At 39.8% G+C, this 25,335-nt stretch overlaps 2 protein-coding genes across 2 annotated transcripts; one reads left to right on the top strand and one right to left on the bottom strand.

Moving 5' to 3' along the window:
• Positions 1-5,526: 5,526 nt before the first annotated feature.
• On the bottom strand, positions 5,527-20,782 carry CEP97 (centrosomal protein 97). The gene is given in 12 exon segments (XM_068907262.1): positions 5,527-7,218; positions 7,972-8,047; positions 8,754-9,459; positions 9,462-9,512; positions 10,032-10,165; positions 11,864-12,028; positions 13,352-13,518; positions 14,384-14,497; positions 15,036-15,137; positions 15,585-15,743; positions 17,738-17,880; positions 20,575-20,782. Coding segments are annotated over 12 exon segments (2,592 nt in total). The 5' UTR covers positions 20,633-20,782; the 3' UTR covers positions 5,527-6,501.
• A 91-nt stretch (positions 20,783-20,873) lies between these two features.
• RPL24 (ribosomal protein L24) lies at positions 20,874-24,299 on the top strand. Its single transcript, XM_068907284.1, has 6 exons — positions 20,874-21,002; positions 21,128-21,203; positions 21,766-21,876; positions 23,017-23,153; positions 23,541-23,604; positions 24,174-24,299. The coding sequence occupies exons 1-6, from the start codon at positions 20,998-21,000 to the stop codon at positions 24,252-24,254; spliced, it is 474 nt and encodes a 157-aa protein (XP_068763385.1). The 5' UTR covers positions 20,874-20,997; the 3' UTR covers positions 24,255-24,299.
• Positions 24,300-25,335: the final 1,036 nt, after the last annotated feature.

Raw genomic sequence — 25,335 nt, 5'->3', positions numbered from 1 at the left:
GGTCTGCCCACTAGAGATATTTAAACTTGTATTTTCCAACTCTAGCTGAAGATTTGAACGTCAGATCCTATTATAAACGTGACTCTAAAAGCAGAGACAAGAGTGACCTTCACCTTAAGCACTTGAAGCATTAAGGATACACTCCCTGTTACACATAGCATTTAAATTCAATAGTACAGCTTTAAGGTGTTAACTCTACTCTCAGAGAAAACAGCAACGCTCTTAAATCTTGAGGTGAAGTCACTGTGCATTTCCATCGTTCAAAATGTTTTTGTAGAAGAGCTTTTGGCATAATCTTGCTTGAAACTGCCAGCTAATTTCTTTGTTGCAAAAAATGTCCACTAATCTCTATGTGTGAAGTAAGAGTTTAGCAAAAAGGTTATGTTTGTTTTTTACCTTTAGGATGACTGTCCAGCAGTAAAACATGACTTTGATACCTGACTTCCTGGACTGGGACCTTGCTTTATCTAGTGAACCCTGAAAAAAAGATTATATAGTCTTATTTAAGTAGGCAGCAGGTATTTGACCACAGCTAACTCCTAGAAAAGAGAAAAATGTAGTTTGAAATTCTATTTCTCTTGATAACCCCATAGCCTTAATTCTCTTTCTGCAAAGCTCTGTAGGGAATACTGTGCTACATCTTCTCTTGTAAACATAACAGGGAGTTAACAACATGAAAGAGAGAGCCAGTGTTTGAAACAAAGGGCTAGGAGTCAAGAATCCCAGTTCCTGTGGGATCTACTAGTAAATTGGTGTATAGATTTAGAGTATCCTACTCTTACCGTCTTCACCACTGAAAGAATGGACCATTAAGTGCCTCAGCTGGACCAAGGCACAAATGCTAATACGTACCTTTCATCATTGTTTTGTATTTATAAACCGCATGTCTCCAAAAGAGCCTTCCAATTGTAAGACAATGACTATTAGCCAAGAGTCAGGATCAAGTAAAAATTAACATTTGCAATAAATGTACAAATAATTTATTTAAAATTCGAAACTCAGAGGTACAAACAAAATATTTAAGAAACAATAAATTCAGAAGTGTAAACAACCATAGAAAATATATGAACTGTACCAATTTAACCACCCACCATTCTTCACAGAAAACAGTGAGAAGTAGAAAGACAAATCAAGGTCTAATTGTTCTTTTTTCAGATTCTAGTTTAGAGGTAGAATACTACTGTGAAAGACTCAGCAAAATTTAGTTCAGTAGAATTACACTACAAGTGAATTTGGCCCATGTATTTATAAATGTAATGAAGCTGTAAAAGAAGTTTCTTATTCAGAGCTCTTATTGTATACAATAAAGTTTGACATGGTACTTTCCAAGAGGTAAAGCACCTTTCCTGATAAATACTGTTTTATGGTTTTCCAAGTAAAGGATCCTGTGCTTCTCCATTATCAGAACAAAGAGAGCATTTAAAAAGAGACACAAAAAGTCCTGACTATCAAGGCAGGCATCTAGAAAACAAATGCTTTTTTTGCAATAACTTGTCCTAGAAAGCCACACTGGGAAAATAACCTATAACTGCAAAAGACGACTTTCTGGAAGATTTCACCAGAACTTGATGTTCATTTATGTGGGTGGCACAGTCCTCAAGAGGGGGAAACAAAGGAAAAAAAAATAAAAAGGAAAGTTAATGCAAAGGAAAAAGAGCGTCTTTTCCACTAGTTAAAAGCAGGGAAACCGACCAATTTTATGTTTTATTGTCATTCAGTGAGTCTCCACTAAATGCTACAATGCTATCCTCTCAGGAGGAAGCATTGTCTGTGTGAGAGACACTATAACTTCAAATCCAGTAAAATATTCCCAAGTAGTCTCAAAGGAATGTATCTTCCATTTTTGTTCCTCAAACAACCTGCTACAAGTAGAAATTAAACTTGGGAGTTCTTCAGACAATATATACAAATTCATAAAAATCAGGAACAACTTGCAAGCTCAATAACATACAACATTATTCAGGGAAAAAGAAAAAAGATTTTTTTATATACACACAGACTGGTTCCTAAGTGCATTATTTAAGTTGTTGCATGCATGCAGTAGGGTTTGAGGTTGTTTATTTAAGGAACTTAACTATAAATAAAACGGTTAGACTTCCACAATTTAGTTTAGCAAGGAGTTTCACAAATATTTGCTGAAAGCTATTTGATTTTGGAAGTAACAAAATCAAACTTGCAGTCTTAATGCCTTCTTGCTCTGTGATAATAAGAACACTTTTGAAGATGTAAATATGATAAAATCCCAATTTAGATAGTCAGTTCATAAGCACTCAAATAGGACTCTGCTTCCTTTAAGGAAATGAAAGCAGACTTAGGAGACTACACCTTTTATAAAATCCCATCCTTGCAACACACCCTTACTTTGTTTATACAATAGCACCACACAGCATAGTCACGACGGTTATATGTTAGGTTTGCTGCGTTCATTCAGCAGGTAATTCTCCCGTTCATTTCATTTACAGTTTTAGGCACAAAGAGCTGTGACCATTAAACACATTTCACGGAAGAAGGCAGAAACAGAAATTTACTGATTTTCATTAATCAGGCATTTTTTGTGTTTCTTCTTTTGGAGGAAAGACGTTATCTAACATACAGAGGACTCATTATCCTCCTACTACCTTAAAAAACCCAACAACTTTGAAATATAAAATGCTAACAGGCTTTCTTTAATGATATCCTTCTATTTTTTTCAAACTATTATCTGAATAGAGTCAGTCTATAAAGTACTACATACAGCAGAAAAACTGCATGCTTGATTACATGGAAGAATGAGACATCTGTAAACCATAACACAATTGTGAAACACAACAGAGTAGCAATCGTAACAGAATTGATGTTATCATCAATAAAGACTAAGCCTGAAAAAACACATAAATGCATTTCTCTCTTCCCCTTTGTCCCCACCTTCAGAACAGGTCAAAGAGTCATTTCTGCCACAGACTAGCTCACAAAGCTGCATGCATGCCAACTACTTCACTTTGGACAAAACCAGTTCTGCTGGCTTATCAGTTTAGATAAGATAGTCTGAGATATCTATCTAAATTTAGCTAATTTTACTGAAGCAAATAAGGGAGTAGCTAAACTGTACTAGTGGCAGAGCTGACAACATTGCCTGACAAATAACCAGTAACAGGAAGCTCTTCCAACAGCATGGGAGGATCAGTCCATGGCACAAGCGCAAAATAAAAGCTTTCCATCTAGAAAGCACATTCGTCTGCTGAAATTAAAGCTTTGCAAAAGGGAAGTACTGAAGACATAAAATCTTATAGCAGGAAAACTACAGACTTAAGATTTTCATATGTTAGGCCTTTCATATGTTAGACCTTCTTTATGAAATTTCCATCAACTCCAAAAGGAGTTGTGTATACATATCAAAGGAGAAATATTTCCTAACTTAAAGGGGAAAAAAGAGTCTTATGCAGACAAACAAGAATAAACATTAAACCACAAATTAATCTATGATACTTCCATAAAGTGATTCTTGGAGAGCTCAGCACGGTCTGAAAGAAGCCATATTTTAAGTACACATAAAATTTAATTCCTTGTTTCTCAAATGTATCCTTTATTATCTCTTTCCCTGTATATATTTTTTAATGGTTGAGACAAAAATATTTTTTGTGTATGTACAAACTAATTACTTCTAACCCTGAAGAAAATAATCCAAAACTTTACCTTTCTATATGATTTCTATATGCTATATTTAGGCAACTGACCTTCTACACATGCAAGATAAATTTCACAACATCAGAAAATGATCTTTCATATTTCAAACCTTCCCAAGAAGTGGTAAGATAAAGCTGAGTATACATTGGCACACTTTTTTTTCCTATATCTTCACAAAATCAATTTTGGATATACAGGCTACAAGTTAGAAAAGCCAACAGCTGATCTAGGCATTATTTGAAATAAGTCTTCATGTATTTGTTTGTAAATGCTATGAATAGAGAAAATGCCAAGAAACAACTCAAGCTTCCAAGAAAAATTACTTTTATCAAATTATCACCCTTTGACACCTCCAAAATTGAAATTGTTTCTCCGCTTTCTAATTCTGCAGCAAAAGAGGCACTAATGCAAAATAACAAAATATTTGTAGTGCCTCAGTGTCTTCAGTAAGTGATATTTTCATCCAGACAGCAGTCTAGCTTTTCCTGGTCTTACACAGGCTAATCCAGCACTCTGCCACTAAAGAGAGAACTCATTGTTCCTTCTACCCGGACAACTGCCTCTAGAGTCGGTTCCAACAACGGATTCACAGACAGAAATAATTTCTCTCTCAATAAACCAAAGAAAGGCTCTTTAAGACGTTACATGAGATTATTGTAACAGATTGATAGTCAAAGAGCCAAATCCTGTAAACTGCAGAGATCTCCAACAGTAACAAATTTTAATTAAAGTTGAGAACTTTGATCTCCTTCAGGGGACAAGGGCATGTCCACGTAGCCTACATACTTCTCTGCACAGCTAATTAGGTATAGTTGCGATTCCTTAATGCAACTATACCACTTCCAATACCCAAGCTTATTTGGGTATCTACACGGCACTGCACAACCATGCCCTAAGATCTAATTATGAATACTGTTATGCCATAAATACGCTGTAAACTAGTCTGGGTTAGAAAGACAGCACATTAAAAATCTACCACCTCGGTATTTTTTTAAATGCTCTCATCTGTGCTAACCACGGTCAAGTGCCAGCCTGACTGTAGTAACAACTCTCCTAAGAAGTTAATCTCCTTGAACTTTCAGAAAAAAAAGAGGATGGCTACTGTATCTACAAAGGTAAGCTTTATTCTTTCAAGGTGAACTTCACCACTGGGCAGATAGTTGGTACAAGTCCAATATGCCACTTATGTTCTCAGTAAAGGCTGCTCTGAGGACTCAGTACATTGGCCTCAAGTCAGACTCTTGATTAAGGGTGAATTTCAGCTCGGAACCTAAAACAGACAGGTAACCAAGGCTTTTACAAAAATTAAACAATTTTATATGGTAACATGGTCAAAAGAGTTGCTTTAAAAAAGCACTAGTTGATTTCAATGACACAGTAGCACCAAAAGTTAAAGTCTGTGGATTCAGAGAGTTAGCATATGATCCTTCATAGCTGCATTTGTATGACTGACGCTATTGACCTCAGAGGAACGAACACAAGCAAACTGTTGAGGCACTGGTCTTTCACATTGCAAAGTGCAATATTAGCAAACTTCAGGTTGTGACTTCTACGGGTCAGTTAGTTAATTTTTATTTTACTAACGTCCATTGCCAATTATATGGCAAAACAGATTTCCCTTGCCGCTTTTGTGGTATACTAAGATAACTGATCACTTTTAATTTAAAAAAATATAGCAATGGCTAGGCAAAATACAGATGCTATTACTTGCCCAAGGTTTAAGTGGAAAGCATAGCCTAGTTAACTTAGCGCATTCACCAACAGACAAGAAACACAGCTTTTTATCTATATCTAATTAGAATGTCAAACAGTGAACGTAAGGAGAAAAACAACAACAAAAAAAAAAACAGAGAGGGCAAGAAATAGTTTTAACTCATGAAATTTCCTTTTAATGTTTATACTTGATAGATGGAGTTGTGATACATCAAACAAACTGATGTCTTAGAAGTCATGCAGATCCCAGTCCCAAGATGACAGTGCCATCCTCCTGGAGGCCAAACACGTGTCACCACACCAAGTTTGCTACCGTAACCCAGCAGTGCAGTCTTGAAAACTACGTTCCCAGCTCACATGGCCTTTTGAAATTCTTATTTAAAAAAGCCTGCTACTGGTTCCACTTTGAGTCTTACCTGAGAAAGAACATGGAAATTACACCCGAGGGGAAACAAAGGCCAAAATTTGTTTGAAATTCCTTAGGGTTTGACTCCTTTAAGTCCCTGTTTCAGTGCCTCTGTAACTAACCTAATTCCTTGCCAGCAACTTCAGCTAAAGGACAAAAAAGTCACTGATTTGGAACACCACCTTGAAGAAACCCGTCTCTGAAATACTGACAAAATTACTCTTGTTTAAGTCAGTAAAAAGTCTAAAAGGCAAGTGCTTTCACCCTTTTCCTCAGGTTGTATCCATACATGCACACACTGTCTATATTAGCTCAGTGTCTTCCCATATTGGTTCCTTCTTTTCGCAGAGTAAGAACTCAAGCCTGCTTTTTAGAAAAAATTTCAAAGATTCACTAACACAGTCACTAAACTGAGTTTACAGCAAATATCCCCACGATCTTCAGAATTTATTTCATGGAACCCAGTTATTAGGATATCATTTAGATATGCAAAAATAAAGTGCATCATGACCCCCACTAAGAACTTTGCTGATTTGAGGTTAGCATAGTTAGTGTCAGTCTTCAGTAAGATTAGTAAAATGGTAACTAAAACATACATTGGTAACTAAAGTCTAAAATCTAAAACAGCACACACGAAAAATGCAAGTGTTGTATAAATGGGGAAAAGAAAAAAAAAAAAAGTGAAATGGAATCCCTTGTCCTTCATGGAACTGAGTTTACTATACAGCTATGCCAACATGCAGCATCTGAAATGAAGAATCACAGTCTGTTTGCTTCCCTTCTACCATTCCTGAATTCAGTTTGCAGCTTTCTGGCGTCTGACTGATTTCACCTTGTTCAGGGGAAGATGTACCTTGAGGGACATCTAGAGAGACAATATCAGACAAAAAATCTTGCTTTTCTGCTGAAATAGCAATTTGTGGGTCACTACCCTCTGTTCCATCATCACAGTTGGTCCCATCATCAGCCTCTTCCAGTTGCTGAACAGATTTCAAATACTGTTGTAGAAGACTGTTGTCCTGTTCGCTATTAGAGCTCTCTTTACTTTCCCCATGTTTTCCCTGGCCATCCTCAACATCGGAAGGATACTCTGAAACAGAGTTGCCACACTGTTTGACTGTCTCCATAGAAAGAAAGCTTTCATCTCCTTCTGTAAAACTCTTTGCAGAGCTACACAAGTCACTGGCATGAGTCTGATCAGCCACGGATGAATGAAAACCAGAATCTGGGAACTGCAGTGAAGATTTTTCTGGAAGAGCATCACTAGCTGGGATTAACCAAGCAGAACAAACATCTGGTGAGGTTTCTTGCTGAAGCGTGGATGATCGAATAGCTGGTTCAGAGGGACAAAAAGTATTGGCTGAAGGGACCCCAGGTTGCCAAGTAGTACCTAAATTTTGGGTCACTGAAAGCTGCCACTGTCGAAGGGATTTCACCTGTAAAGGATAGAGAGTGTATCATTATGAAACACAACATGAAGAGTACTTCGATTTCTGGAGGATTTCTTGCCATCAGCAACAAAGCTCTAGTATAAAATTTAAGATTAGGTGAACTAACAAAAAGTTCACATTCCCTTAAAGAAGGGAAAATATATTTCTTCCCACTGTTCAATAATGGGTTTTAAGACAATGGAGGTGCCAAATTGGGTGTCTCCCAGTTCAAGTAACTGAAGAAAAAAGGAATCTGCTCTTAAAAAAGAAAAGATGCAGTATGTTTATGGAATAATCCATGTTTAAGAAAGCAATCTGCCTAGGTTTTGGAAGAACAGCTTATTAAAAGATGCATTAATAACTTGTCTGCTTTAGAACTGAGTTGTCCACAAGCAACATAGCTTGGAACTTTGTTTCATTCACCCTGGGCATCTAGCAGTCACATTACTCCTTCACACTACGCTTATTTAGCTTTCCTTCCATTTTGTCTTTCTCATTCCAAGCTATATTTTAGCATTTAGCAACACAAATAGTTTCTTGTGTTAATACTAAATACTTTATTGTGTTAATACTTCCAAACGTTCTTTTTCCCCAGAATACTAGTAAAGCAAACAGCATAGCAGATATATCCTAACAAGCCACCCAGCTCATCACTGAAAGGACAAACCATACTCATTACCACCTCAATATCTACAATATGAAATAATGTTTTCTGAATTAATTTGTAAGTTCAAAAATAAGAGGACTAAAGCCATTTACCTGGTTCCAAAGAAATCTGACTGCCTCCTCCTGTACAAGTCTTTGAATCTTATCTTCCTCTCTTTCTTTTCTTAGCCTACAAGAACACACATCCGAAGATATGCAGCTTAAGTAAGCAATATTTGGGTAACAAGATTAACAAGGCTACATAAAAAAATACCTGCTCGTGTAACAGCTCTCTTGAAAGAAAGTGCAGAGCCAAACATTTAGCCACTACTGCAATTTGTCCTGTCATCAACATCCAATATTAACTAAATCCTCAAATTATATCTTATAAATTGAGAAACTTTGATAACAATCTTCAAACACGGATTCATATGATCAGAAAACTGAACCAAGAACAGAATGTTTTAAAATTGTATCATGCAAGGCACAGAGAATCCCTCTCATCAGTAGCAGTGAAATGAATCTCAAAACTGAAATTTAATTTAGAGGCTCTCTAATTTCCAGAAGTCAAAAAAACCCAAAACAACAAAAAAAAAACCCCACACTTTACATTTGCTATTTTGATTATGCACTGGAACATCCAAGTCCTGGTCCTAGAAGGACAGAAATATTTCTTCTAACTCAACCCGTTCCTATAGGGCACTCTGAGAAGATGAGAAGTTTTGTGCAAATCTGTGCATATCTTATAGGAAGTGACCCTCTACTGTAATCACAGTTTTATATTACTGGTACTAGGAACTACGGTGTGCAGTTATACTGAGATCAGTTTATACCTATTCTGAAACCCTGATTATATTGATTGAGATTTGAAAATGCACAGCAAGATCTCAACTTACTTTTGTATTTCATCAGTTAAGCAAATGATGTGCGCCTGCATTCTGCCTAGTCGAATTTCATACCGCACTTCCTTGGCTCGGGGATGGTAGTTCCTCGTATAGAACCCTCTCCAGCAGGCTTGAAGCTTTGTAGCTGCTTTAGTCATTCTTTGCAGTTCAGCTGCACCTTGATTAACAGCAGCTAACAAATCAGAATTTTCTCCTGCCATCTGGTTAGCGCAAAGAGTTGTAACTACGGACTCAGCACCTAGTGATGTGCTGGGGTGGCTACGCAAAACGTAATCTTCAGAGGATGCTGAACTGTTGCTACTATTAGCGGTCGGGTTAGCTGTTACTGGAACAGGAGATGGCAACAACCTACTCTCTTTAAAAGTCTCTTGAGTTTCCACACTTTCCACGGCTTTGCTGGAGTGCTCTCGTGTAACCCAAGAAGCTTCTTCTTGCTTGTTAGTTTGTTCTTCCCTATTAACATCTTTCACAGGTTCAATCACTGTATTATCATCTTCTTCTAGGTCCAAACTGATTCCACGTAGCCTCAGGTCTCTCGTAGGAGACACCGGAGACAGTCCTGAAGCAACAGGCATAAAAGTAGACTCCGAGGATAGAAGGCTGCTGTTTAGCTTGTCCTCATCAGTCTGTATATCTTCAAGGTATAGCTCCTTGCAACGACCTCTTTCCAGAGGAAAAGTGTTCTTTACTGCATAGGATGATCATCGTTTGCACTTGGTCCAACCCAAGAATTCTTCTGGATGACAGGTTCTAGACCAGCAGAAAGCCATATTCAAAAAAATCACATGGTATTTCAATAACGTATCCTATTTCAATCCATAGAGATCCATACTGTTTTAGATACACATCCAGGTTCTTATCAAGTAGTAAGAACTAAAATGCTAATAACGATAGTCATTGCTAAATAACAACAGGGATTATAATTACTTTTCACAGTAATATCCAGAAACCTTACAAATACTGGGTACAGTAAACTGCATAAGCTGCTTTCCCCAGAGAAATTACACTTTCATGAGATGCAACAGTCAAAGTACCAACTTTTTAGTGTACTGGCTTTCGGTTATTGCTTAATGAATAATCTTGTTAGCATTTCAAGATATGAATAAGCACAGAATATATTGTTAGAAAGCAAAGTATTCCTTCAGTTCAAAAATTAATAAATAACAGGGCCTTCCTTGCTTTGAAATTCTCTCCACATGGCTAACTACGTTCAAAAAATATCTAGTTTATTTCCACAGATTGGAAAACAGGAGAAGATTCGCATCTTACCACTTTCAAGAACTATCTGTGGCGTCTGAGCTGGACTGCTGTGTTCATAAGTAACTGGCAGTGCTTTGCTGGGAGTGGAAGATGGAGGTGGTCCTTCATTTTGGCTTTGATGCATCAACTGCCTCTGGTGCAGCCTAAGCACAGAGTTCCAATAGATTTTATATTTCCTTTAAACATTTTTGGCACAGAAGGTATCTAAAAAAGTACTACTTTAGAGGAAAACATTTGATGAAACCATTCTAAGAGGCTAGTTATAGAGATCCCTACACCTACAGCATACTAACAGGACCACTCACAAAGTAGGGACTTGCACAACCTGGCTTCTTGCCACAGTTCTCAGGCATTTTAGGTTGCTCCTGTTCCCCTTCTTTCTGCTCCTTTCTCCAAGTACATGTATCAGAAAAGAAAAAAAAAAAAAATCCAGCATGCAATTCTGACTGTAGACTGAAAACCATAAAGTAGCTGTATGCACAAGCAAGGTACACAGATATTTTAAGTGTCTGCTGCAAGATACACTATGTTTGTATGTATAGAGGAGTTTGAGTAATGGAGGGAGAGTCTTCTTTATTTGAAAATGACTGAATCAAGGAAAGGGTGTCCCTCTCACTAGGTGGCCAAAATCCTAATAGCAATTGACAACTAAAATATTACTGCAAGTATACCATCATCCTCTACAATCTGACAAAACACAGCAGCTGTTTCGACCCAGCTAAATTGAAAAATCATGAGGTAGATGTCAGAAAGTCCAACTGCCTTACAAATTGTAATTTTTAAAAAAGTCACATCTTGCAAGCCACCTTTCTGAATTCTTCCCAGCAACATCACGTGAATATCAGAGCACTTAGTACAGTAAGAACAATAATCACACGAGCGAATTTCCAGCTTTCTCCTTGAAATCGTCCCAACGCTTTCTGTAACTTCCTCCCAGACATCTGCCCACACTGACAACGTGTGCAGCAACTTCCTCTTCTTCTAGACACTCCAGGCCAGTCCTCTTGGATGAGATGCCACTCTGCCCCTAACTGCAACACTTCTGTTGCCCAACTTTCTACCCAGACTATGCCACCTATCTAGCCTCCTCCCTTGAGTTGAGTCTCCTGCCCTGATCTTGAGTTGAGTCTCCTGCCTGTATGCATAAGTACCTGTTTTTTAATCCCAATTAGTTCTCCTTTTCATGGGAGGAAAGTGCAACACTATAACTATCCTAATTTCCTTGTGCAGTCCTTAGCCAAACAGCTAGTGCTGGCAGAACCAGCAGGCTCCATAGCGGCCTCTGCTGACGGAAGCCAGACCTTTGGCGCTTGTACAGAGCCCGCCAAGAGCATCATCAGTAACAGTGTCCCTCAAAGGACAATCTTAACCTTAAAACAAACAAAAGAACACACTAACAACGAAAAAGTGGCTACTTATGCAGCAGTACAACAACGGTCTTAATTTACAGAAAGAACAAAAGTCCAAGCTATTTTTTGACGTCCTCTTCACTTTCTTTGTGTGGCATAAATCTCAGTATGTTATGTTTTCTACTTTAAATCAGAACCCTACCACAAATTTTTTTTTTCCAATGTCTTACAGACCACAGATTAAAAAAACAAACAAACAAACAGAATTCGCCTCCAGATGGCCTAGCAATCAGGAAAATGCTTTCTGCTGCTTGTCTTGCTCTTCAGTCCCCTTTGGGACACATCTTGTGACCCCATTCTTCTTCCCATCTCCAGCCCTCACTTTTGCTTTAGATGCTTAACAGGAAATGCTATTTTATCTAACAGAAAATAAGATATATAATCATATTCCAAATTAAGCTTTCTAACAATGGAGAAACAAAAAGTTCTCACCTTTGCTTACTCAATATTTTTTCCAGTTTGGCATCCTCTTCAGTCTGGAGACCATATGCAGATATAAGAGGACAAACAGTAGCCAAGTACTGGACTAACTGAACATGCTGTCCAGGTCGATATGATCTTCCTTTACCTTGACTGTAAAGCCATTCTGCCTTCAAACTGGCAAGGGGAAAAACAATCATCATTAATGCCTGGCGTAAAAATCCTAACTTTCCTTTGATTACTCTTCTTCTTGTTGCCACCTAAGAGCTAATCTACAAATCTGACCTGAACTGGGACCATGAGCAGGAGCAAGAGGGTCTGCTATTTTCATTACCAGCACAGTAAGTAAAGGACTCCTCACGCAAACAGGTTTGAAACAAACAATCCTCTGAAAACACTGAGCAGTCTTTGCTTTAGCTACACCTGTGGTCTTTGAGCACGGAAGACACATTTGTGTGAATAAATGTATCAGCAAAAACGTTCACAGAAACAGAAAAAGTTCACACAAACATGCAGAACAGCCACAGAGAGAAAATCTTATATTGAGAACAGTCAGTAATTAAAACCCGATTCTAAGTGAAATGTTCTTCGGTCTGGGAACATTTAATATAATCCATCCATAGCCTAAGCGTTCAAAACGTCCCCTAATACAGAAAAGCCCAGAAAGATAGTGATTTTTGTATCTTCTTATTGAAATAACCAGAGAACGTTGGTCATAAAAAATTTCTGTAGAATTCTTACAGGCAGATGGCTGGGAACCTCATTAGATGAGGAAACATATGGACAAACAGAAACTTTGGTTTATCTTTAACCAAAAAGTCTTTAACTTAGCTTTTATTCACTGGGAAAATAGGACCGTATGCCTTGGATAAGAACGTGTTTACGCTGGATAATTAGGATATTTTCTGGGAAAATTTGTACAGTTGTCGTCTTAAAATTCTCAACATCAAAACAGTCCATCTATACTGTCATACACATACCACAGTAACATCATGACATAGTAAAAAGTGATGTAAGCCAAATGAAATTTAACTAATTGATAAAAGATACCCCAGACCTAAAAACAGGAACGCAAGTCAGACACTTTATAAAAGGGCATGTCTGAGCTCTCCCCAAGACAGTACCTTTAACGTCTGCTAATTTTCCTTAATCTGCAAAGTCAAAGAGGTTGTAAGCTTGGAAGAAATAACAGACTGCTGATAAATTGATACCAATTTGTTAAAGTGTTACTTTGAGTCCAGTGATAAAATATCCTTTAACTTTGAATTTCTGCTTAAATAAACCTGTGGTTTTACATAATAATTCCAGTGAACAGATTAAAAAAGAAAAAACCTCACAAAAACAACAATGTTAATTGGGCTGTACCTCATACGGGCATTAGCAAGAAAAACACTATTTCATACCATTTGCACTTTCCCATTTTTTATTACAATAAAAATGCAACTGTAGCTTAGCCAAACCTCACTCAATACTTTTAAGGATTTAAAAACATAACGTTACCTTTCCTTCTGAGAAATCACATATCCATCAAGAACTCTAAGGTTCAGACACCAGCTGACAATATATGGCCTGTAGTCAAAGCCAGGGATAGAAGGTGTGGCCATCACACAAGGATTGTTCATAATTGATAACTGTTCCAAATGAGAAAGAGAAGCCAGGAAAGAAACCTGCAGAAAATAAGAGATCTTCGTTAACCAAAGAGAACCAGTAAATGCTTACAGAACGTACAAGGTTTCTGCTGGTTATGGCTAGACATCTTACACAAAATAATATCATTACTAATCACTGAAAATCACATTTGCTTGTTGAACATGGAAATTTTCAAAAGAGCTTCTATCAACCACTGCCATTTTCCCATTAATTCTCCTGTAACAACTACAGCCCTTGTAAACCATTAGCTTCACTTAAAATCTGGGTAGTGGCTTGATGTGTAGAAAAATATAATGTTTCTACTACTCCACTTCACTATATGAGGCATGGAGATGTTGACAAAACAAAGGCATACCAAAAAGCTGAGAAACACTGTCCTATTTTAAAGGGAAAAATCTTTCATAAAAATAAGACTAACAGGAAAGTCTGACAAATTTGGCTACTACTTATTTCAAATACCACCACCAGCACCTCCCAAAACCACAGCCATAGTATTTGTTTCTCTTATGTGGTACTTGATAAAGAGATAAAATAAGACATGAGCCCCAAAAGTTCAGCTGCAACAAGTGCATTTTAAACCTCCATTCTACACAGATAATTTGCAGACAGCCTCTGCAGTAGTAGCTAATCAGCTCAGTTTTCAATCTCTAGGCAATCATGAGAAGTAGTCTATGGATTTAGTTTTCAGAGTATACTTCTGACACCCCTTAATAATCATCATCATCATCATCAAGAAAGGTTTATTTTAAGGACAAGCATGGATTATTTTAAAGAAGAAAGCCCATTTTACTTACACCCTTGATACTTTTACCTTAAAAGAATGATTCAGCTATCTCCTCTCAGTCTACCTAAAGACAAGGTCACGTATCCTCTATGCCTTACCTCATTTAAGTCTCTGATTTCATTTTCTGCCAAAGAAAAAACAGTCAGATTCTGAGGTAGGCAAACAGGGGCAGTACGAAGTGAGGTTATAATATTTCCATGTAGCAAGAGAGTCTATAAAATAAAAATGCAGTGGTGAAGTGTATGCTTGTTTGATCAACGTACAGAATACACACCAAACAGAAGAACTATGGTGTCATCACAATGATTTTTTGCTTATTCCAGTGAGGGAAAATTGTTTTTTAAATTTTAAAGCAACATTTTGTCATTATAACATGCAGAATTAAAGTATATTCATCAGTACAAATTGTAGATTTGGAAATATTTTTTCTATGTGGTGTTCACAGTGAAAGAGTTAACATATGCTTTCTCTTGTCCTGAGTCATGGATCAGGACAACCGAGAGCTATAAGTTCTCACCATGTATATAGGTCAAAATCATAGTGAGCACATAGGAATCACTTTTTCAGTTTCTGCATCTTGAAAACACAGGAAAGAATTCTTACATTTTTCCTTGCAGAAGTCATAGTGATTAACTAGAAGTGCTTTAAGAGCTAGCATTTGAATAACGCATGCTTTACCAGGCAGCGATTTTCAAAGCAAATTTCTTTTTGCAAAAAATGCCACAAAGAGAGATATAAAATAGCATCTACCTTTAGAGACATAAGCTTGGAGAGATCTCCTAATTGAGATATGTTGTTGTCTGACAAATCAAGATGCTGAAGGGACAGACAGGAATTGATTTGTTCAATAGCCTATTAAAAGAAGAGAGAGTCAATTACAGTAATTCTTGTTTGGTCATTAAACAGAAGCAGATATCAACGATTAGAAAGCATCCTGGAAGCTAAAAACATTGGATAAGTAATCTAAAAAACTAACAAATTTAACTATGCTTCTACATAGTTTGATTTTAAAGAAGATAATTCCTTTCCTATTTTGGGGACAATTTCCCAAACCTCATTGCATTTTAATGTTAAATCACTTCTCCCTTCCCCTGATAATTCTTGTCCAAAATTTGTTCTCCTCAATTTAATATACTAGTAGACACAAAGCCTTAACTTTTGTTCCCATTAAAACCAGAAAAAAAACGCAGATTTCTTGAAGTGGAACAGAATAAAACCTTGTAAGAACGTTCTTTCTAGCATTTTCCAAATTTCCACTAAAACAGATTCTGGGAAAAGTGTAAAAACGAAATACTTTACCTTCAGGTTATTTCCGGCCAAGTTCAGCCACTCCAGGTGCACCAGATCCTTTAGCCCCTCCACATATCCAATACTGTTATGAGGCAAATTTAGCACCCGGAGCTTAGTCAGTTTTGCTACACCCATCATTCGTACCAAACGATTGTTGGCTACAGACAGCTGCAGATTGACACATAAACAAAAGAAACAGTCTCAGCTATTAAGCTATACAGACAGAACGGTCTAGGTTTTATTTTTAAAGGCTAAAAATCCACTCCAAGAGAAATGATTTCAATGGATATTTTCCATTTTCAAGCAAATAGTAACTCAGGCACAAGGAATGGCAAGAGCAAGGAAATGAGTTATTGATCAAAGCTAGCTGTCTTCACAATTCACTCTGCAAACCTAGAGAAATCCTCCTCCTAGCACCATCTGGCAAAAGGAAGAAAATTAATGAGGAATCGTTTTATATGAAAATAAGCTTTTTTAATGTGAATTGCCAAGCCATTTTGCAAATTGTTGCACCATTTGTGGTGCGAAGTCTTACTTGCTGTCAACATGGCAGAGGACAAAACACATTTTACATGAATCTCAGAAAACCAGTTGCTAGAACTCACGTTTTGCTAAGTGCTAACAGAATTGTCAAACACAAACTAGTTAAGGATAAACCTGGAAGTCCTGACTTAGAGCTAACATTTGCACTAATGATCAAGAATTCAGAAGGGCATAATCCAAAACAGAAATATACTTCTAGACATTAAACATATAATCATATTATTTTATTGTGTGGTGATCACAACTGCTTTGTTTCAATCAATCCTGGGTTGCAGCTATGCGCATTTTAACTTTTCCATTTCTCTAATGTTATTGAAGAACAAATCACAACAAAAAACTCACTCCTACCTCAGCTTAGGTGGTTTCTAGGAACTATTCAGGGGATTTCTTCACCATCTGTCTGGAAGCACTTTCAGTGATAGCTATTTGGACTTGTACAGCTTTATCTCTGAGGGATTATACTCTGAATTTTGCCAGCATCATGCATATGCTTAACATCGCTACCATTAACAGCCTCATGAATGTAAACGGACTACTGCTAGTATTACAGTTAAGCATAAGCACTGGCAACATTAGGGCTTATACGATTTGACAAGTTAACAAGAAAACATAGAACCCTCCTATTTCACATTTTTTGATTTGCTATTTGTATTTCATCCTATTCCACATGGCTTCTTTCCACCACTATGCGTTAATTAGAATTAGCATGCACCACATTCTAAGGGTTATCAAGAGGTACATTCTAATAAGCGTGTATTTTTAAGTCTTTATGCTTACATACATACATATATCTATATCTACATTGCTATGGATAGGTAGGTACAGTAAATCACTTACTTGATCATGCACTTCCATTGCCCAGATCTATCCTACATCTAAGGTTTTAGGACTAACCTTAAAAAAAGTGGTATGAGAAAGCTTTCACAAGTCCTGGTATTTATTTCTTTTTTATAATAGACAATAACAACTTATTTGGAAAAACAATACAACAAAACCAAACTACATGGGGGGGAAAAAAAAAGAGGACATTGAAGAGGACTGATTTGCAAAGCATGCAAAACACAGGAGGAAGCCACACCCTGGTGAGAGGGTGCAGCACCTCAGCTGGGAGTTCTCTTTCTAGAGGGATACTTCATGAAACATTCCAAGTCCCCTGAACCCTTGCAATTTGTCTTTCTGCAAATTACAGCTACTAATCCTCCTTCTTTGTGAAGGGGAAGGAGGGGAAAGAGCGCCTATGTCTGCATATTTAGACTTACACAAAGAAAGATGAAATTACATTTAATGTTATGAAAATCAAGTAATAAAAAGCAAACAAGTTTCTAAATTAGGGTTGTCGGTGGCTTTTCTAAGTGTTCCTCGTCTCACCTCTCTATAAGGATTTATTGAGTGTACTTCTAGTTACCTAGGTAACCAGGGAAACAACTGTACACCACTGCCAACTGTAGGGCTACACAGAAAAAAAAAGCTTTCTATTTCAGTTAGCATCATTTACTTTTCTATAAAGACAGTAACTGCTAACTAATTTCAATTTCAAAGTGCAGCCTTAAAGCAGAAATATTTTAATTAGCATCACAGGTCCATTATTTCACAGCAAATTCAAGTCAAGTAACACTGACCTGCATCAGGTTCCTGCATTTTTCCAGGTGTTCCAATTTAATTATTTGGTTTTTGTCCAGAATCAGAGTGTGAGTATCAGCATCGCAGGGTAAGGCTGGACCCAGTTTTTGCAATCCTTGACCCGACCAGTTAACTACCAAGCCTTAGAAGGGGAAAACAAACAACACCATACCTAAAGCCAAAACGCAGCACTTGATATGCACTGAAACATGCAAAGCAGGATAAATAGATTTGTTTTCTAATACATACAGATAATTTATGTAGAAAAGAAAGTTCATTTGTATCAGTAAAAATGGAGCAAATTCATTATTTCAGACCGAATATATTAGAATAACTGATTAAATTATTGGAAGATGCAGATTCCAGTCCCTGTTCCACTAAAGAATTCCAGTACAACTTGGACACATCCATAGCAGGCAGAGCTTCTGAAATGGGAAATTTAAGCACCTAAATTCAAAGGTGTGATCCTCAAAATCTCAAGCTTCCCAGGCATCTAACTTTTTAAATTCCTCAAAGGTTTCAGATTTTGAGCACATCGCCATCCATCACCTGGCAATCAGGGTGCCATCTGAGTGTACGCACCCTCTATCTAAATTCCTGCTTAGAGGCAAACTCAGAACATGCCTAGCACACATCTGTAAGATCACACTCCACACACGCTAGCAACCGCATCTGTCACTTAAAAAAAGAGAGGTCTGGAAGAGGAGCAAGTAGCATCCATCCTTTGGTCAATCAGAACATGGGAAACCTGATGAGGACGCACACCTATAAATTTCACCTTCCTAGACAGTTCTATTAAACGTCCTGCTAAAGTATTTGAAGATTAGGGTACTTAATTCAGAAGGGTGAAATATCCATGTGACAGCCCTCAGCCTGAAGAAAAAACTGAATGTCAGCCTTCTATATCATGAATGATACAGACTATCATCCTGAATAAAAGCCTACAGTTTCCTCTTTTTCCCTGTATCTCAGAGGAAAAAAAAAAAATTACCACCTTTCTCCATTTTTGGGAGCGCCACCTAGGCCCCAAACTCAAATAGGTTTCAGATCAAGACTGACACCTCCCTGTTATCGCAATTTAGATGATTAAATTACACAGAAGAAATGAACTTAAGGTTCGACCCTCTCTTTAAAACATTTTACCAGCTATTTTAAGGCTTGCCTCCTTTTTGCAGTGTGGCTGCTGCAAATCCTAATCTGAAGTATGGAACTATCTTACTGCATAGGGAACGTGTCTAATTCAGAGCCAAGGATTCCACTCCAGGACATCAATGTCCAAATCCTTCAGTGCATCTAGCCTCAGAATGTTGATGCTTATGTCTAAATGTTACATACATCAGCAACGTATCTAGCGAGAAGTCAGAACAAAGAATGCATTCATATAGCCATGCTACTGCAGCGGTAATGTTTGGGTGGGAGCAAATTATGAATGTGCTAACATATCATTTAATTAGTGGAACAGATAATTAAAATGTTCCGGGCAAAAAAAAATGTTAATATAAAGAGAGAGTTGAAAGGAAAAGAGTTGCCATCTACAGGGAACATGAACCACTGGGTACCTGTGATAATGGTATTTGCAAATAATCATTTCCATATGTTTATCCTCTGCTATATACGTTGCATACCATCTCCGTAAAGCATTCTAGTGCTTGCTTATCCTTTACTATGTGCTCAGTAAAGAGTCCTGCCTGCTTTTTTCAGCAGCATATTTTAAAATAGCATTCTTGTACCCAACACAGGTACTATCTATGAAATTTCTTACAGTTTGCATGCGTTTACAGTTCAGTTCGGCTACGAATGGAGACACACATTTTTGGTGTACCAAGCTGTCACCTATGCTTTTTAAAAAAGTATGTGTGATGACATATTACATGTCATTGCTTCTCAAATTCAAAACAACTCACAGAGCTGTGAAGGGCAGCAATGCCTAGTGAGCAGTATCAGAAGCAGTCACACTCTTGTCTTTGCACGTTCAGGGAAACAGTACTGCATATTTCTTATTTAAACAGCTACCTCTGCAAGCACCGGGCCTCTTTCTAATTAAAGAGAGAATTTCTGCACAAGTGCATTTTTAAAGGGGTTCTCCGTATCGAGGAAAAAAAATAAGAGTTGCGTATTATCACTTTGGCAGATGTGTCCACAGGTAGATGCAGCGCGGGCTCCACCTCAGAAAGCTCACAATTTATGTTTGGGCTTTTGCTTACTCACTGAGCCTTGCAGCCTTCACAGCAAGCCCCGCGTTATTACTACCCATCGCCCTTCTGGAGGTGACGGCAGGAAGCGGAAAATTGCACACACAGAGCAGGGGCTGCCTCCCAAAACCTCCCTGCCTTCCCTTGCAGGGGAGAGGGGCCCACAAGGGACGGCGTCGTCCAGCTGCTGGCCAGGAGGTCCGCTCCACGGAGGCGCGGGCGAGCCCCTCCTGGCCTGCCTCCGTCCCCAGCGAGAGCTGCCCTACCTAGCACCGGGAAAGCCTGTTGACGCCCGGCTGCCTCGCCCCTCGCCTCGGCGAGCGGCGGGGGGCGCGGAGGGCACGGCGCCATCCCGCTCGGCCCCCGCCGCCCGGGCTCCCCGCTCCCCCCCCCCAGCCGCCCGCGCACCCCGAGCGCCGCGGGGGCCCTCCGGGACTCGTAGTTCGAACCCCGCGTCCCCGCCGCGCTCCGGCGCGAGCCGCCGGGCGCGCCCGCACTACAACTCCCAAGGTGCGCTGCGCGCCCCGGCCGCTTAACGCTGCGCAACGGACACCCAAACAAAGCCGCGCCGCGCGCCGCCCGCCCTTCCCCGCACCAGCTGTGATCCAGCTGGCCAGCCCCGCTGCCTCCAGCGCTTCCCTTACCCCCCGCAACCAGCGAGAGAGCCTCGGTCCTGGCCGCTGCTGCTCCTGTCGCCGCCATGCTTCCCGCTTGCCAACGACGCCAGGCAACCGAGCGCTGGACGCCGATTGGCTGCCTTGCCCCGCGAGTGGAAAACTATTTCTTTTTCTTTTTGGGTGAAACAGCCGGCATACAGGACCGCCCGGCACCGTCCAAAATAATTTAAGTGAATGTTATTTAAAAAAAAAAAAAAAAAAAAGGAGAGCCGCGTAAGGGTTCCCAGAGGGCTGCCCCTCCCCGCCGGAAGGAGGCGGCCGCCCGTGACGCCCCGCACGGCGGAAGCCTCCCGGCATGCAGCGCGCGGGCCTTAGAAGGCGTTTTCCCATGATCCTCTCTTTCTCTTCGCCTCGGCCGCCGCCCGCTCCGGAGCCGCCGCCGCCGCCATCATGAAGTAAGCGCTATGGCGGCTGCCGCTGCTCTATCCGCTGCCATCGGCCGCGGGAGGGGTGACCCGGAGGGCTGCGCGTTTCTCCGGGGCTAGCCCGCTGTCTCTGCTAACTCTTCTCTCCCGCGCAGGGTCGAGCTGTGCAGCTTCAGCGGGTACAAGATCTACCCGGGCCACGGGCGCCGCTACGCCCGCACCGACGGCAAGGTGTGAGGGGCCGCCGCGGGGGGGGGCGGGCCTCGCGCCGGGGGGCCGGGCGGGGGACCCGGTGCCCGCCGGCTCCCTGGTGGCGCCGGTGGAGCGGCAGGGGCGTCGCGGCCGCCTTCAGAGCCGGTTCGCGAGGGAGCCGCGCCTCTGCTCGAGCGTGAGGTTTTGGATTGTGCTGTGGGCAGGGTGTCGGAAAGCATCCGCCCCGGAACAGCCAAGCTGCGTCAAAAGCGCTGTTTAGAGGCAGTGCATCGAGTGCGTGGAGTGACCAAAGGAAACCAATGAATTGCCTGTAGTTTGTTGGGTACGGATCGCTGGGATAAAAGTGAGGAGAGTGCTTCCTGCCTCCCATGCAGGTAGGACTGTCAGAAACGGAGAGATGATACAGATAGCAAAAAATGAGGATTTCTTATTTCAGTATCTGAGAGAGTAGTCTTAATGCAGAAATAAAAAAGTCAGTGATGAGAAACAGTGAGGGAAAGAGTTACTTGATCTGTTAATGTGAACTTTACAGATGCTTTTCCTAGAAACAAAGCTTACATGAAATACTTTCCTTTCCCAGGTTTTTCAGTTCTTGAATGCAAAATGTGAGTCTGCATTCCTTTCCAAGAGAAACCCCCGTCAAATCAATTGGACTGTTCTATATAGGCGTAAACACAAGAAAGGACAGTCAGTAAGTATACAGCAACCAATGCTACTCTGAAGTTTCCCACTGAAAAATGTGGTCACTGGTCTGATTGGAATAGAGGTAACTTCAAAGCGCTGGCACTTAGCAGAAGCGTGACCCATATAACCAGCATGAACACTGGTCAGTAATGCTGTAAATGTGACTGCCTTTATATGAGTTTATATGTTGCTTTATGTTTGGAAAGTAACCAGTTCAGCAAAAGCCCTGTAGGTGTGTTCTTTGAGGGCCCATTCAGAACTACACTAGGTTCAGCAGCTTTGAACGCTTGTATCAATGGCATGTGATTTTAAAAAAAAAAAAAAATACACAAAAGATGGGTAATGCTGTTAAACCTGTGGACTTCTTAATCATGGACTTGTAAGCTTCCAGAGAGGTGGCAGCATAGCACTGATTATCTGGTAGATCATACTTGCAAGCAGATGATCTAGGAAGTAAAGGGTGGGGGAAATGCTCACATACCTTCTTGAAAAGTCTGAGCTATAACTTTGTTGGAGATCTTTCCTACGTACCTGTCAGTGTAGGAAAAAGAACGTGGGCTGTAGCATGAGGTATTTTCAGTGCTCTTCTTTAAATCTGCATAACAAAAGCATGCCTAGAAAGGCTTGTATATGTGTTGTAAGTCAAAGTTTCTACCTGTTAAAGAAAGTTGACGCTTGATGGTTTATAATACTGCCTAGCATCACGATACCCCTTGAAACAAGTGGGAAGTGTTGTGTTCCATTCGGAACATTACAACCTGTTTGTTTGGTTTTTTTTGTTGTTTTTTTTTTTTAAACCTCTTCCCTTCTTTTCTCTTCCCCTTTTTCTGGGGGTTACAGAAGGGTGAACTTCCGACGTTTCTTCCTAAAGTGGTGGGTGGTTGGTGGGGTTTGTTTTATTTGTTTGGTGGTGGTGGTATTTTCCTTTGTAGGATACCAAAACACACATTTTTCATTTGTAGCTAGTAGTCTGCTTTGGCAAATTGGGAAATTAGAGTTGCCTCTAAAGTGAGGGATAACGTCCTACTTATGTATACAGTTTTGTAATAGCTTCAGTTTTAATGGCAACTTGTTCCTGTGTTTGTCTTTAGCCTTTTGTTTATGTTTTGTGATACTAATTGCTTGTCTTCATCTCCTGCCGTTTTAGGAAGAGATACAGAAGAAGCGCACGCGCCGTGCTGTTAAGTTTCAAAGGGCTATTACTGGTGCATCTTTAGCTGAGATTATGGCTAAACGAAATCAGAAGCCTGAAGTACGAAAGGCGCAGAGGGAGCAAGCTATTAGGTAAGAAATCAGATAACTGGAGCCATGCTAGGCATTTCAAAGATTATAAATGTTTTTTCTACAAGGCCTTTAAACTGTAGATGAGCCCCATGTTTTAAAAGCTGTTGGTGGGTTGTTTTCTTTAGATCAGCATATTTGAGGGTGATCTTAGCAGCAGAAGCCATCAGCAGTGGGTCTTTTTTTGCCCTCTACCTTTGTGGAAATGCTGCTTTTTTCACACTTCGTTCTGCTGTCCCTGTATTAGTCTTTCCAGAGGTACTGGATGTAGAGCATAAACCTGAAATGATGCATTCCGTACATGTTTTTCTGGAGCTTTCACAGTTAAGAGACAAAGAAACAATGAATGCAGGCATGAATAACTTACTCTTTTTGCTCTGAAACAAACAGGGCTGCAAAAGAAGCCAAGAAGGCTAAACAGGCAACTAAGAAAACAGCTGTTTCTGCTGCAAAGGTAAGATACAATAGGGTAATAGAAATTTTGTTTGGTGTTTGTTTGGAATATGCCATGTTGTAACAACAACCTGTTGCAGCACTTAGTTGGAAATTCTCATATGGTTTTGGAAGAAGCCTTTTCGTATCCATTTTGATGTGGAAGCATGTTGAAAATTTTTGTACTGAAGTTAAACATGCATGAACAGCTGAATAGAACAAACTTTTTTTTTAAAGAAAAAGTGTTGCTGTAAAACCACTGCCTTATCAGAGACCACTTGAGAGACAGCTGATAGCTAAAAGCTTGTCTAAGAAGATGTGATATCTCCCACTAGCTAAGAACTTTGTAACGGTACACTGATGAGAGCCTCTGCATGTACTTTATTATTACTTCGGACTTAATTTAGTATGTTACTTGCATCGTAGGTGTTGCCGGTTTACAGTGATATGTGTGGTAACAGTCTGCTAACATGACTCTGATCCGAAATGAATATCTTAATTACATCACCTAACTTATGTCAAGAATCTTAAGAATGAAGTAGAGACACACGCATTGCTTCCCTTGACTCATATTTCAATGTTTCTCTACAGGCTCCCACAAAGGCAGCACCTAAGCAGAAGATTGTGAAACCAGTGAAGGTTTCTGCTCCCCGTGTTGGTGGAAAGCGCTAATTTGCCAAACTGTTAGCGGTCCTGAATAAACACTTTCATAACTTGTGCCGTGTTCTGTTCAGCTATGTCTGCGATACTGAAGAGAGTTAATCTAAGAAATAGCTGTGTCTGCATTCGCAGACTGAAAAAGAAAACAGCGTCTTGCCATAAAACATGGGGTTCCTCAGAGGATCTGCTGCACTAGAAGATGTTTCATAAGTCTTTAAATGGATGCAGTGACCCAGGTGGCAGGGAAGATCCAGCTGAGGTTTGAGGAGCAGTTCTTGCCTGAAGGATAAAACAGCAGGAGTACTAACTTAACTCTAGATCTACATCCAGAGGCATAAAAAGTTTCTAAGGCCCTGATAATTATTGTTAATTATTAGTATTCCTTCTGGGGACGTGAGGAACTGTTAAGCTTACTGTCTAGTCAGGAGTGTACTAAATTGAGGTGATATTTCTTAATTTCTGAACCAGAAGCTTGACTACTTAAATCTGTGACTGTTCGTTGAAATGCAGTGGATTGCTTTAGGATTTCCGTAAGTCATTATTTAGTTTGCCTCTCTGAACCCTTGATCTGAAAGGTGCATGAAGAAGCACCCTGTGTTTGTAAGTGACTTAGGAAAAAAAACAAAAGGTCAAAGCATTTGTATTATGGAATGCATGGCTGCAAGGTGTTGCAGAGGCAAAAAGTTGAAATAAGTTCAGAAAAGGAATGGATGGTTCCACATGACTGTTACACACAAAGATTAAGATGCAACTCCCGGGTCAGTAGATAACCATTGATTGCTGGAAGCCTTCCGCAGGAAGAGGACAGCTATAAAGGTCCTGTCTTGCACTTTTTCCCTAGGCTTTTACTAAGCTGAATGAGCTGTTCAACCCAGTAGGGCCATTTTTCTGGAAGTATGGTCTAATTAGCAGCACTTACTACAGCACTGGTAACGGCTGACGGTATGTATTTACTTCAAGCCTGTTTAGGTTCATATTGAACTTCCAGAATGCAGATACGGGTTCCTTTAGTAACCTCCCTGATCCAGGAGGGAAGAGCCATTTGTTAAATTCTTGGGCAAGGTGCATCTCTTTCTAATTTAGTTGTTTTACT

The sequence above is a fragment of the Struthio camelus genome, chromosome 1 (assembly GCF_040807025.1).
Source record: "Struthio camelus isolate bStrCam1 chromosome 1, bStrCam1.hap1, whole genome shotgun sequence".
Lineage (NCBI taxonomy): Eukaryota > Metazoa > Chordata > Aves > Struthioniformes > Struthionidae > Struthio > Struthio camelus.
Note: the sequence above shows the minus strand (reverse complement) of the source record. Positions and strands in the feature narration are given on the sequence as shown.

Excerpts from the sequence above, each read along its gene's own strand:
- RPL24 (XM_068907284.1), top strand. Across the intron at positions 21,204-21,765 it reads ACGCCCGCACCGACGGCAAG|GTTTTTCAGTTCTTGAATGC; the intron begins GTGTGAGGGGCC and ends TTCCTTTCCCAG. Across the intron at positions 23,154-23,540 it reads CAGAGGGAGCAAGCTATTAG|GGCTGCAAAAGAAGCCAAGA; the intron begins GTAAGAAATCAG and ends TGAAACAAACAG.